This window comes from Hippoglossus stenolepis, chromosome 21 (assembly GCF_022539355.2).
Source record: "Hippoglossus stenolepis isolate QCI-W04-F060 chromosome 21, HSTE1.2, whole genome shotgun sequence".
In the NCBI taxonomy this organism is placed as follows: Eukaryota; Metazoa; Chordata; class Actinopteri; order Pleuronectiformes; family Pleuronectidae; genus Hippoglossus; species Hippoglossus stenolepis.
Genome location: NC_061503.1, coordinates 14920484 through 14933469, shown reverse-complemented (window position 1 = coordinate 14933469; position 12986 = coordinate 14920484). Strand labels below are relative to the sequence as shown.

The window sequence follows — 12986 nt, the reverse complement described above, 5'->3', positions numbered from 1 at the left end:
GCCAACTGCAAGTTTAGTTTGTAAAACAAAGTTTTGTCATGTCTTCACTTTGGATTGACTGAGCTGTGCTGTAACCTTTAAAATAACCTTTAATAAATAGCAGTAAACTTGAAAATGAGCAGAAATTGCTAATTTTCAAGCCTCTTACGGTTATTTCTTATCTGTGAAGCTCTGTGTTTTCATCCTGCCTCCGTCCAGGTACGAGCTGCCTCAGTACGGCAGTCGCAGGAAGCTGATCTCACCCGCCGGCCTCTACGATGAATATGGAGAAGTTGTTGTGGACGATGACGGCAGCTACTACTACAGCCCGCAGGAGTCTGACGCGGAGGTAAACACCAGGACACAAACCGTCACTAACACAAGGGGCCACTACCTCCATCCACAATGTGATAGAAGACAATGATATCTACTTGTTTTGCTCAGTACTCTAACAACAGGGAAACTGTTAAACCAAAGTAAACTCCAGGAAAGAAATGTCTTTTAGAAAAACTTGGTGGTGGTCCGGCTAAATAAAGTATTTTTGATCCCTAAACCTGAGTTTAATAAAAAATGAAGTGTAAAATATGATCTACTCCTCTAACCGCTGCCAAGAAACCAAAGGAAGATATTTTGTCAAACAAGAGTTTATTTAAATTGTTAAATTTTACTGTCTTTTACCAACGAGCTTCCTTTTTTTGAAAGCAAATAAATGACAGAAAAAAGGAAATCCATCGTTTGTATCATAGATTATTTAATAGCACGAGCAATCCCTGAAAGTCTTTGGGACGAATGGGAGGTTTAGTTTTAAAACCAGCTCTTATTAATCCTGCTGACGTTAACAGTGAAGGTTTGTGCAGTTGACATGTTTCCATTTGTCCCTTTCCTAAATGTTCTCATTTGGTTCTGGACTCGCATCATCAGGGGAGGAGACAGTTTCAAGGAGCTAGATTAGCCCCTCACCCTGGATACCTCCAGCCCCATCCTCCACATATCCCGCCCCCCAGAAAGACCTCAGGAGCCCCCAGAAGTGAGGGTGACAGACAACCTCCATCGGAGGCTGCTGCCACGACCTTCAACACAAAGTCGAAAGGCCCGAGTGTGGCCGCCAGGTTGAAGGCTGCGACGAGAGTGAGCACACTGCTGTCCACCGTGAGTAAGAAATCTGGACAGCCTCCGGCCGTCCACCCACCGTGGAACAAAGCCAGGATCGGACCGATGGATGCGGGGGAAGGAGGTAGAGAGAGGGGGGAAGAGAGGAGGGAGGAAGGATTGGGGAAGGGGTTTGAGAGGGGGGAGTCAGGGAAAAGAGAAAATAAAGGAGAAAGAGATGATTTCATAGAAAGAGGGAGAGAAAGAGGAGCCCGGGGAGAGGAAACATGGGGGAGAGGCCACAGAAATGGCGTGATAAACAATGGGTTGAGAAATGTTGGAGGAGGAAGAGAAGGCGTCAGGCCAGAGCACCGAGGAGAGCTCCCTGGCTTGTCATCCTTTGGCCGCTCGTTCGGCATGGACGGCAGCATGGTCATCGACAGTTTTTTCCAGACGTCCCTGGAAGCCAGCAAACCCCCACCCGTGAAACAAAAGCTGAGCGAGGCCCTCAGTCTTATCTCCCTCGCCAGAAGGCTCCAGGGACCCGCCAGGGTGGGAGGCGAACAGTGGAGTGATGGACTGAGCTGGGACAGAGAGGAGGAGAACCGCAGGAGGATGCACGGCTCCTTAGGAGATATGAGTGTTTCTGCGTCAGTGTATGAGAGAGCCGCAGGAGAGGCGAGGAGGAGGAGGTGGGAGTCAGGAGAGGAGGATAGTTCCTCTGAGAGACGGTGGAGGAGAGGAAAGAGATTTCACAACAGCGATTCAGAGACGGGAAGTGGCAGCAAAGAGTCGCAATCAGAGTTTAGTCTCTCGGACGCAAGTAGCCCCGCGTCCTCTGTGACAGCCGAGCACGAGAGAACCGAATCTGACACCGAGACGGAAACAAATGAGTCCAACTCGGGAACAGAAAGGGAAGAGAGAACTCCAGACAGAGACATGAGTGGAAGCCAAGATGAGGAGGGAGGGAGGTCAGAGTCAGAAAAGGAGTCGGGGTTGGAGAATGACGAAGAGCAGAAAAAATCTAGAAGAAAACAATCAAAGGGGGGTGTCAGTAAAAGTTCTGCGAGTAGCGACAGGAGTAGAAGTAAAAGTGCCAATGTAAAGACAAAAAGTATGAGCAGACGGAGAGAAAGGAGCAAAGAGGTGGACAGAGGTTCAAGATATTCACGTTCTACAGTTTCTAGTTCTAGGCCCAAAAGCTCTAGACGGGCACTTTCCTCACATGAAACCATAGAGGAAGAGGAGGAGAGTGAGGAAGAGGAGGAATCAGGGGAAGAAAGTCGATCAGAAAAGTCCTCATCGAGTCGGCGAACTTCCAGCCACAGCCAATCAGACATCAGATCAGGCGTGAGCAACACCTCAGACGACTTGTCACCCATCATCGAGGACGCGGAGGAGGAGGAGGAGGAGGAGAGCAGCGGTCATGCCGGGGAAGGAAAGCAGGATGAAGAAGAGGGCTGTTTGGAAAATGAGACGGCTGATTGAAATGCGGATGAGGCCCTCGTCTGCCCCCCCGTCTCATTCTGTGAACCTATAAGTAAGATCTTGGTGAGAACGTCGGGAGTGAAATCTTCACCTGAGTGAGATTTATCACTGTAATATTTCTCTCTTTTTCTTGTTTGCTGTGATTTACGTCCGCTGGGGTTGAATTCGTCAGCGTGTCCTCCGCTGTCCTCGCAGCGCTCCGTCTCTCTCTGTGTTTTCAATCAGCCTCTCTCGTCTTCTTTTATCACAGCTCTGGTTACGTTGAAGTAATCGACTGGTTTCTGTCTCCTGAGCCGACTTGGCTCCTTTTCCTTTTGTGCAAACTCCTCTTCCAGCTGCTTGTTGCTCAGAGATTATCTTGTTATTCACTGACCTCTCTTTGTTCCACCTTTAAGGTTTGATCAAGCTTTTTTCATCTGTCTATTATTCTCCCCTCTCACTTCTTCCAATACCTGTTGTTGTCTTCAGGGGGGGGGGGATGTTTTCTTCATCATGCAATATATCTTTTTTTCTATTCTACTGAAGTAAAATGGAAAATGTGAGGTAATGTTGTGTGATAGCAGGTCAGTAACTGTCACTACAGCCTTTAACACAGCAGTGTTTTCTCTGATCCATGTTATAAAGATAATATAAAGTTTACTTCTTAAAGCATTTCCCTTGTTTTCTGTGAAGCTCAAATTCAGCACCACATGATCCCAAAAATATTCTGAGTTGCCTCCAAAGGAAACATCTGGACTAAACACTGCTGCACGTCACTCGGTTTGCTGTGTAGTGTTTCTTTTTGCAGTGTGAGTGAACGTTTGACCATCATTATGAAGCCAAAATATCCCAAATACATCAAACAACTGATTAAAACCAAACTTACGAGAAAGATTAGCATGTAAACATACATCAGTGTAATAACAGATACAGTAACATCATTGAGAAAAGTTTGGTTTATGAACCTGTACTGCAGCCAGCCACCAGGGGGCAATCAAGACACTTTGGCTTCACTTTTGTGGAGCCGTAATGTCGTCCACCTTTTATATAAACTCTTAACAACTGTTTGGTGGATTGCACGGCCTCCACAGCTTCTCATCTCTTAGCAGCACTGATCATGTTTCTCTAAAGACTTCCCAGTTTCACGTCATATTTTTTGTGTGTGTTTCCAGCATGGCTGCAGAAAACATCGGATCAAGTTGGTGACGGATCGAGAGTATGAGACCAGCTCCACCGGCGAGGACAGCCTGCCTGAACCCCAACGCAGCCGCTTGTCCTCCACCGTCAACAGCCACGCTAACGTTAACGGCAGCATCTACATGGCCCAGAACGGCTCCATCATCCGCACCCGGCGTTCAGTCAACGCCACACTTCCCACGCACCCGCACGCCACCACGAACAACAACCTCAAACTCGCCTCCCCCGTCTTCAGCTCACGGCTGGCCAAGCACTTTAAAAAACTGGACAAAATGGCCGCCACGTTGGAGGAGCGAGTACCTCTGAACAACCCCAGAACAGCAGCAGACGGCGGGTGCAACACGCTGCGCACCTTCCAAAGCTCGGGGGTGGCCGCGTCCGCCACGGCCACTTCCTCTTTGTCTAACACTGACAACAATAAAACGCTGAACGTGTTCAACACTCGACAATCCAGCGTCTCTCTGGGGTCGACCAGCACCAGCAACACGGGCCCTGAGAGCGCGGCGTCGAAATCGAACCTGCTCAAAGCGGCGCAGGGCGGCGCGGAGCAGCAGCCTCAGAGCACAGCGGAGACGGGCGAGTTGAGAGAAGACGAGAGAGAGTCGCGAGTAGACGGCGGTGACGAAGACGACGACGACGGCCTGGTGATGAGGGAGCCGCTGGAGTGCCCGAGCGACAGGACGCAGTCGGATGAGGAGGAACTCTGGATGGGCCCGTGGAACAACCTTCACATACCCATGACCAAACTCTGACTGACACTGTGCTCGCTCCTTGTTGCCAAGATCATCTCAGCGTTCAGATTTCATCTCTGCTGATTAGTTGTGGAACTAATGGGTTTGCTCCAATCCAGGTGGAAGAAATCCAAGCTATTTATTTTTCGTCAAAGAAATAAAAGTAACTCGGCATCTAATTGGTTGTTTGTCGAGTTCGCTCGTTCAAACGTCTGTATCGTGACTTCTCAGTCGTCCAATCAGAGCATCCCCTTGAGCCCAACTGATCTCAGAGCTGCAGAAAACCTGCTATATTTCTACTTTGCTAAGAGATAAATGGTGAAACAAACTCGAGGAAACAGTCTATGAACTTTAACGGCCCTTTAAGCGACTGGTGGCTCTGTGTGGAACTGCAGCCGTTTCGTTCGCGGCTGCTGGTGCGACTCATCTTGAATTTGCCTGAAACTTTTCATTGACACATGACGTCTTGTATTGTTCAAACTTGCCTTTTTATCTTTGTCAAGTTGCTTGGCAAATTAATCCAAATAAAATAAAAAAAACTATTTCATCCAATGAAATGTGGTGTTTGGTTAAATTGGCTCCGAGTCGGTGTTTGTTCTCTAGAATTAATATTACAGATGTTGATTTTCCAGATTCCTTCTTCTAACTTCAAACTTCAAACTTCTCATCTGAGTCAAGAAAATCAACTTCTTAAAACTCAATCATTAACTTGTTTTATCATCAACGAACTATACAAAAAAACTTTTCATTTCCCTCTCAACACAACACAAAGTTCCTCCCAGTAAAAGTAGGGGGACTTTTGAAACTGTGAGACACTTTCCTGTGAATTGTTTTAGCTGAAGTCTGAAAGAAGTCGCACCATTAAGCTGCAGAATTACCAGGTTTTAAAAGTCTCACATTTAATTTGATGACTGCATAATTCGGCATTAGGGAGCTCAGCAGAGGGAGCAGCACCGGTGGCGATACGAGGCCCCGCGCTCCTTATCACCTGAAATTAGCCGACTGTACCGGAGAGCAGTATTTTAAACAGCTTCTGGAAGAGAGGGCACGTCTGAGCCGCGGCTATTGATTCAAATAAATGGGCTGATTACGTCACCGACTCCTGAGTCCACTGTGCTTTATGTGCAGGAGGAGACAGACTCAACCCCGGCTCATTAATTTATGACACGGACACAAAGGACTTGATTAGTGGCCTGAATGCTATTCAAAGGTATATTTCCCCCCCAAAAAAGTGTCCTTCACACTAAAAGCATCATTTGGCTCGTGTTCATTCAACAGGAAGTTTGCTGACAGGTTGTACTAAGCGCAGAGTCACTGTGAAACTTTCCTTTCTTCTTTTCTTTTGTTTGAGCTCATGGTGTCATTCAAAGCTGCAGAGAGACAAATGAGGAAAACTCTAATCATCACGTACCAACGTTTGTACCGAGCATGAGGCCGTTTCACAGCAGACAAAGGATTCTGCTCCGTCTCCCATTTCTTTATAAAGCTCCCGGATGTATTTGACTATATGTCCGTCCGTCCGTCCCATTCTCGTGAAGGCAACATCTCAAGAACGCCTTGAGATCATTTCAGATTTGGTAAAAACATTCACTTGGATGAACAGATTAGATTTCGGTGGCCAAAGGTCAAGGACATTGAGGCCTCAGATAGCAAATTGTTTGCCTTGTGAACGTAATATCTCTGTAACGCCTCAAGGAAATCCTTTCACATTTGGTATAAACATTCACTTGGAATCAAGAATTAAATGATTTGATTGTAGTTGACAAAGGTCAAAATTCAAGGTCACAGTGGCCTCACAAAGCAAATTTGTTGCCTTGTGAATGCTGTATCTCCGAAACGCTTTGAGGGAATTTCTTCAGATTTGATACAAACATTCACTCGGACTTAAAAATGAACTGATTAGATCTTGGTGCCTGTAGGTCCAACGTCAAGGTAACGGTGACTGGAACATCTGGCACAATTCACTTGGACTCATGGAGATCTAATGGAAATTTCATATTAGCTCACATATGAACATTCAACATTACAAACGCACACAGTGATAAACAACACAGTTACGTATTTGTGTTTTTATTATGATCCTGGTACATAACAAAATCCACCAACTATAATCCATTGAAAAATTCAAGTAAATAGACAAATGTTCACTTGACAGCCCCATCACAGCGTGGATAGTGGATATTAGAGGGTATAGTGCACATGTCCTGGAAACAACAGAGTGCTAACGATGCCCACGGTCGGCAAACACACGTCATGTTCAGTGGATATACAGAATACACCCAAATCATCATGAAATGACCTGTCACAAAGTAAAAGGCGTAAAGGGATGCTGCTGTGTGCTGCAGTATAACATGCCAGACACAAGAATACTGCACTGAATATTTTACACATAAAGTAAAATATTGCTTTACATTTCTAAATACGTTTTAGTAAAATTAGGGCAGTGGAGAGTTTATCCTCTCTCATACTGAAATAAATAAAAAAAAAACTTCTTACAGGAAATTATACATAAACAACAACAACAGAGAAATGCCAACCAGGGCTTCACATTCAAATAAATAACATCCAAACACACACACACACACACACGTGTCTCAGGTTCAACACGTTAAGAACATGTTACATTCAGAAAATGAGGTCTACAGGTTAGAGAGGAGGGAAACAAAACGTGAGGATGGGATGAAGCAGAGGGATCAGAAATGATACAGAAAACGTCCCTTCCTGTTTGAAGTCAGTGTGGACTTCACACGCTTATACATATATACATTACTAGTTAGTTATAGATAATCACCGGTTTCTATAATACAATCTTTTTGTTGTGCATAATGACATTTCTACATGTTTTCTTCCTGATAACAGTGACGACTGCAGAATCTAATCTCACCTCATTACAGTTACGTTCAGGGCTCGTCCTGCTGCCTCGTGACCGACAGGGGGAAATCTTTGTGCGTGAGTTTTGTCAGATTTGACTCATTCAAAGAACCAAGTCGGGATCAGGAATAAAGAATTAGAGTTAAAAACACATCAGTGACGTCAAGACGATAAAACCTCAAGAGTTGAAGTGACAGAACTTCACTATTGCACTAAAATTCTAACGTTACTCGGCACTGAGCAAAGACAAATAAAGCTAAGAAGCACAGGAAGTCCAATTAATTTCTTCCTCTTGGACTTTGGCCACATTTCTGCCAATAAAATAAAAGTCCCACATTTCAAATTCAATTTCCTGCATTTTAAATAGCTGAGTTGTTTTCTACCTGAAGGTTTTTAAATGAATGAAACATTTTGGAATGGGTGAGAAAGAAAGGATGAAATTGACGAAAGCATAATATATTCTGATCGAGGTTTTGCTTTTAGCTAGTTGGAGTTACACAACTCACAAGAAATTAGTTTTTCAGAGTTAATATGAGAAACATGTGAGAGTTGTCAGTGTTGTAAAGTAGCTGTGAAAATGCCATAGTAATCTAGTGAGGCCTTCTCTTCCTGTCCACATTTGACTTTGAGTGTAAAGTGTTAGTTTCCGCGGAGGATCTGAACTAAAATGCAAGAGAAACAAGGGAAAGGTCTTTAAAAAAAACAACAATTTTAAAATATAGACACGTTACAAGTCAAAACAGAACAAATGGGGAAAAGTGGCCCCAAATAAATCAAGTTTTACAACAGTTTAAAAGAAAACTGAAATGAGCAGTGAGTAAAAAATAAACTCTACAATCATCATCAATGACAAGTCAATCAATATTAGTGATCTATAAAGATGCTGCAGGCTGAATCAAGGACAGGAAATCTGGGCCGATAGAGTTCAATTCAATGCAAATCATTGTGTTGAGGGGAAGTTTGGGCTCAGACGACTTATTCAGATAAAGATTAAGAAAAGAAAAAAAACTGCCCAAATATTTATCTTGTGCCTTCAAAATGAATTTCACAACTGGCCCCGAAAAATGAATAAATACAATGATGAAGACAAAATAAAAAAAAATCACAACAATCATGTTTCTGTCAAGAAGTAACACTGAAGAAAACAGCAAGAGGAAAACGAGATGTGCAAAATGCTGTTTGCAGAAGAAAAGGCTTTGTTTCTCTAAAATATCAGCTTGAGATGTTTTTCCTCAAAGTTCTTGAAAGTATTGAACCTCATTGAACAAATAGGATTTGTAATTATCATAATTTATTGTGGATTTAGACTGTGAATTTTCTATTTCATTGAAAAGTTATAGTGAAGGTACCAACACTCGGGTATTGTATCAGGGCGATGATCAAAACGTTTCACTGTCCTACTGACACGAAGCATTTCTAAGTAAAACATTTTGTTTTCTTATTTTTGTATTACTTAGTTCTGTTGCTAAGATGCTAAGACGATAAGATGTTTGTTGAAATAACGTGGACAGTGACGGTGGCATGCATTGTGGGGCGGAGACGGTCGCGTCCAAGAAATCAACCTAAAGCGTCGCTGAGTATCTGAATGAACATGAGAACATCTCGCTTTGCTGCGTCCTCCTGTGAGCGATGTGAGTGTGCACCGCCCCGTCCCCGTGCCCGTACAGTACTGTGAAACTGGAACAGTAAGAAAGGAATCGTACAAGCCAGCTTGTCGGACTCCTTCACGACGCCCCCGGCCTAAAGAAAACCGCCTCCACCCTCCACTTCCTTTTCATCCCTCAGCAGATCTCCCTCCATCTGCCGGGTGCTTTCTTTTAGGGGAAGCCAGGAAGATACAAAATAAACTAATATAGAGGTTTTATTCCCTCCGATTACAAACCGCAGCCCTTTGAGGAAAACAGACCATTCAATAGAATTCTCCCTGAATCAACTCCTTCAACACTGAACTCATTCAATCTAGAGGCCGTTTGGACCTCGTGTCCTTCGGTCTGTTTTGGGGGGGAGATGGAAAATAAAAGGCTCTTCTGAAAGCAAACTCAGCGAAGTCAAATTCCTCCCGTTCATCTGGAAGAGAAGGAAAAGCTCCACGGAATCATGCAGCCGATATGGCTTCAACACAAGCAGCTGCTGCTCTGGTTTGTAGGAATCCATTCGCACAAGTAAAGTCTCAGAGACTTCGTGTTCAGACGACAAAATAAGATATCGATTTTCTTCCAAGTCTCACTTTGGTGTTTTCACACATAAATACCTGCACTGGGGTTTTTATTTGTCTGCAGCCAGCAGAAAAGTTAGTGGATTGTTTTTTAATGACTTCCACCATCCTTTATTTCCTGGGGCTGTTGTTGATGCAAACGTCTTCATGAATATGTATGAGTGCCTTGAGTCCAGGTCCCTCACCGGCCGCAACCAGGAAAGGTAAACCCGCCACGTTTTGTTGTAATAACCCATAACATGCATTTCAATGTCGTCCTAACAAATAAATCTCTCAGAAGCTATTTGCACAAACGGCGTTTCCAGCTCCTGGACTCCCAACATGCAGCCACACGACAAGCAATAAACCAAGATGAGCCGGAGCCGCCCCACGACGCCGGGCGGGATTTCACCATCACAAACTCCTCTCCATCGTCCAACCAAGCAAAGTGGCTGCTCAGCTGCAGCCTGACCCGTCACGGGGGCTCGGCTCGAATCCCGTCCTCCGAGAGGCCGGATCCGACTCCTTCAGGAGGCAGAGGGGAGCGGACTCACCGAAACCACTGCCTCTCCTGCAAAAGGGGGGGAAATCTCCAAGTTTAGAAGTGTCTCTCTCGCTCTGGAATTCATTTGTGGATCTTCCAGTTCCTGAGGAGGTGAAGCTTCCAGACGAGGGGGGTCAGAGACGAGGTGGCCAGATGAATAGGTGGGAACTGCCCCCTGAAGGAGGAGGAGGAGGACTGTAGGAAGCGTCCTGCCCCCACCCTGCCCTCTGCCACCCACGCCTTCAGACCTGCAGCTGCAGACATGTACCCTGCAGGGAACACAGTCACGTTCAGATCAGATACTTAGACAAAACAAGTAAACGAGTAAATATTGAAATATGAGAGTGGACAGTTCTTTGAATTGTTCATTATTCATATTAGACTTTAAAGTCGATTGAAAAATATTGGATTTCATTTGAAATTCATGTCACTCTTGTTCTGATTTTTCCTCTTGACATTTCAAGTGATTGAATTATTCAATCTCACACATCAAATGGTGCTAACGGCCATTTAGCCTCATACGACCCTTATTATTATCCTATTTGAAATGAATTCACTCTAAAGTCCTTGAACTTGGTTTGTTAAAATGGAGCGAGTTCTTTTCTTCTGTGAGACAGAAGTTCAGCTCTGGATGCGTCTGAATAATTAACGACACTAAACAACCTCCGGTGAAGTGTGTTGGTTTCCAGTGTTTCTCATCTGCTTCTACTGAGGCCGTTTGTTTGGGTGTAATTAGGAGCTTCTCCTCTGAAGCTCCAGCTCGTCACTGGGAAAGAAAACTGCTCGTCCGACTTTATAACAACAATGGTGGTAATTAGACATACGTTAACTTTAATTTGAAAATCCTGATTGTTTGATACCGATTGAAGTATTTTTTCTTTGTTTGTTACAAATTGAAGTATTTCTATTATTTACTTTTTTCAGTTTCCCTTTGATTAAACATCATTTCTTAACTTCAGCACCGTCAGGTACAGACTAAACCTAAATATCCTACAGTACATGAACCTGCTTCAGACCCTGAATCAGAAGAAATCTGATGATAATATATTTGTGTACTAGACCTCGATCCTACACAAAGAGCAAACTTTAATTCTTTAGAATCTGTAGTAAACAAAACAGTGACGACTGAGGATCTCTCTGTTACATCACACACAAACTGTGGGGTTATTTTACCAACATGGAGGAAACACAATGTTACAGATATTAAAATTTCAAATTAGAAATATGTGATGGAACAGCTGCAAAATGGACCTTTTGATGTGACATCACCAAAATCCTTCTTGCAAAATTAGTATTTTTATTATTGAAAACACAAAGTTCTATTTAGCTACTTTTAGTTTGTGTGTTGAATTATTTTCTGGAGACAGAGTTGTTCCTTAGGAGGAGTTAGATGTTAGAGACAACTTAGTGTAGGTACCTCTGTTGCCTTCCCATGCACAGACAGCAGGCAGAGTGTGAGCCTCACTCCTGGAGCTCAGTCAGAGCCACACAGCATGCAGCTCTATCATCCTTACTCTGGGCGGGGCCGTCCACTCCGCCGCCCGTCGTCATGCTGCGACTGCGGCTGGTCAGCTTCTTCAGCTCGCTGGCGAAGGACATGACTTTCTTCTTGTCCTCCCGCGACACCTGGAAGCAGAGACGCACTCGTGTTACTGACGCTCATAGAAGAACATACAGAAATGTGTCGGGAGGTTTCTTAAGAATTCAGAGAGATGCAGGTTTTGGTTAATCTTTGGGTCGTGTGACCTGTTTCTGTAAACTTATTTTCCCCACCCATTCTGTTATCAAAAAAACAGATGTTTAAAAATATGCTAAATCTTTATTCTTATGAACAAGTTCAAATTTCATATATTTCATGATCACAGTGAAAAAGGCTTTAGGCGTAAAAAAAGGATAATAAACGAATAAAACCAACACAAGACAGACACACAACTAATAAAACATGATGAGGATGCACAGACAGAACTTCACACTACACAATAAATCACAAATACAAAGCAGAGCGCACAACAAACAGTTACACACAAGGGAAGCAGCGACAGGATAAAAAGCACAAAGACAATAAATATCACACAACACAGAAACAGACTTTGTACAAGCACATACAGAGTTAGTTTGTATTCGACAGCAGCTCAGGTGTTTTTCAAAGGAGAAACTTGTGCAGGAACCATGCAGAATATTAAAGTCATTGAAAACCAGCGGCCACGTTCAGAGCTACCTGCTCTTTGAGTTTGAGAATGAACCGTCCGGCTCCGCGCCACCGACTCTGCGCCTGGAAGACACACTCGTGGTCCAGCAGCACGCGCTGCAGCGGCTTGTGGGCCGAGGACTTCTTAGAGCTCACGTCCTTGGTCACCTCCTCCATCAGGACGTAGTCGCACGGGTTGGGGTTCGAGAGGATGCTGTAGGAATACTTGGCCTTCGACAGAGACTGAACAAGAGACGGGAAAAAGAAGAGGAATATAAAATAAAACCTTACGTTACTTTCTTTTCAGATTGTGTAACTTTAAGGTCACATGAATGTCCTCACCTGCTGGATGATGTCCTGAGCGGTGCTGTAGCGCGGGGCCTTGATCACAGTGTGCGGTTGTTCTGGTGAGACTTCATGAACCTGAACAAAGAACATGTCTTCCTCTCCTCCTGCTCCTCCTCCTCCTCCTTCTCTGCTCCCCACAGTCAACTCCTCCTCTCCGTCCAGCACCGTGTTCAGCTCGTTCAAGTTCTGTAGGAAGAAGTCAAAATGAAACAGCAACAATACATGTATTAATTGTACAGGAAGACCACCAGGGGGAGACAGAGACTGCATAATGGAACCCAGTCTGCGGCATTAATTAGGTTAATTTAGTTTTATGTTGAATTTAATAACAGTAATTGGGATAATAGATGAAGTTAATAAGAGGACATTTAGATTAAA

General features: G+C 44.1%; 2 protein-coding genes across 8 annotated transcripts in view; one reads left to right on the top strand and one right to left on the bottom strand.

Moving 5' to 3' along the window:
* LOC118100961 (protocadherin-15) overlaps positions 1-5015 on the top strand; it is a 133423-nt gene extending 128408 nt beyond the window's left edge. For 3 of the 6 annotated variants that reach the window (XR_007032321.1, XR_007032320.1, XR_007032318.1), the window contains 3 exons: positions 199-328; positions 901-2608; positions 3708-3845. Coding sequence is in view for 2 of the 6 variants with exons in the window: in XM_035146520.2 (XP_035002411.2) it covers positions 199-328; positions 3708-4484 (907 nt within the window). In the remaining 4 variants the exon portion in view is untranslated. Of the gene's footprint in view, positions 1-198; positions 329-900; positions 2620-3707 lie in introns of all 6 variants that reach the window. The other 3 variants (XM_035146520.2, XM_035146519.2, XR_007032319.1) reach the window with 2 other exon arrangements.
* Positions 5016-6517: 1502 nt separating this feature from the next.
* Positions 6518-12986, bottom strand: part of plce1 (phospholipase C, epsilon 1) — a 79614-nt gene continuing 73145 nt past the window's right edge. Inside the window, exons 43-46 of one of the 2 annotated variants that reach the window (XM_047338335.1) lie at positions 12603-12794; positions 12291-12503; positions 11587-11698; positions 6518-10341 (exon numbers count right to left, since the gene is read on the bottom strand). In XM_047338335.1, coding sequence (XP_047194291.1) covers positions 10154-10341; positions 11587-11698; positions 12291-12503; positions 12603-12794 — 705 coding nt within the window. In that variant the 3' untranslated portion in view covers positions 6518-10153. Of the gene's footprint in view, positions 10342-11489; positions 11699-12290; positions 12504-12602; positions 12795-12986 lie in introns of both variants that reach the window. The other variant, XM_047338336.1, reaches the window with a different exon arrangement.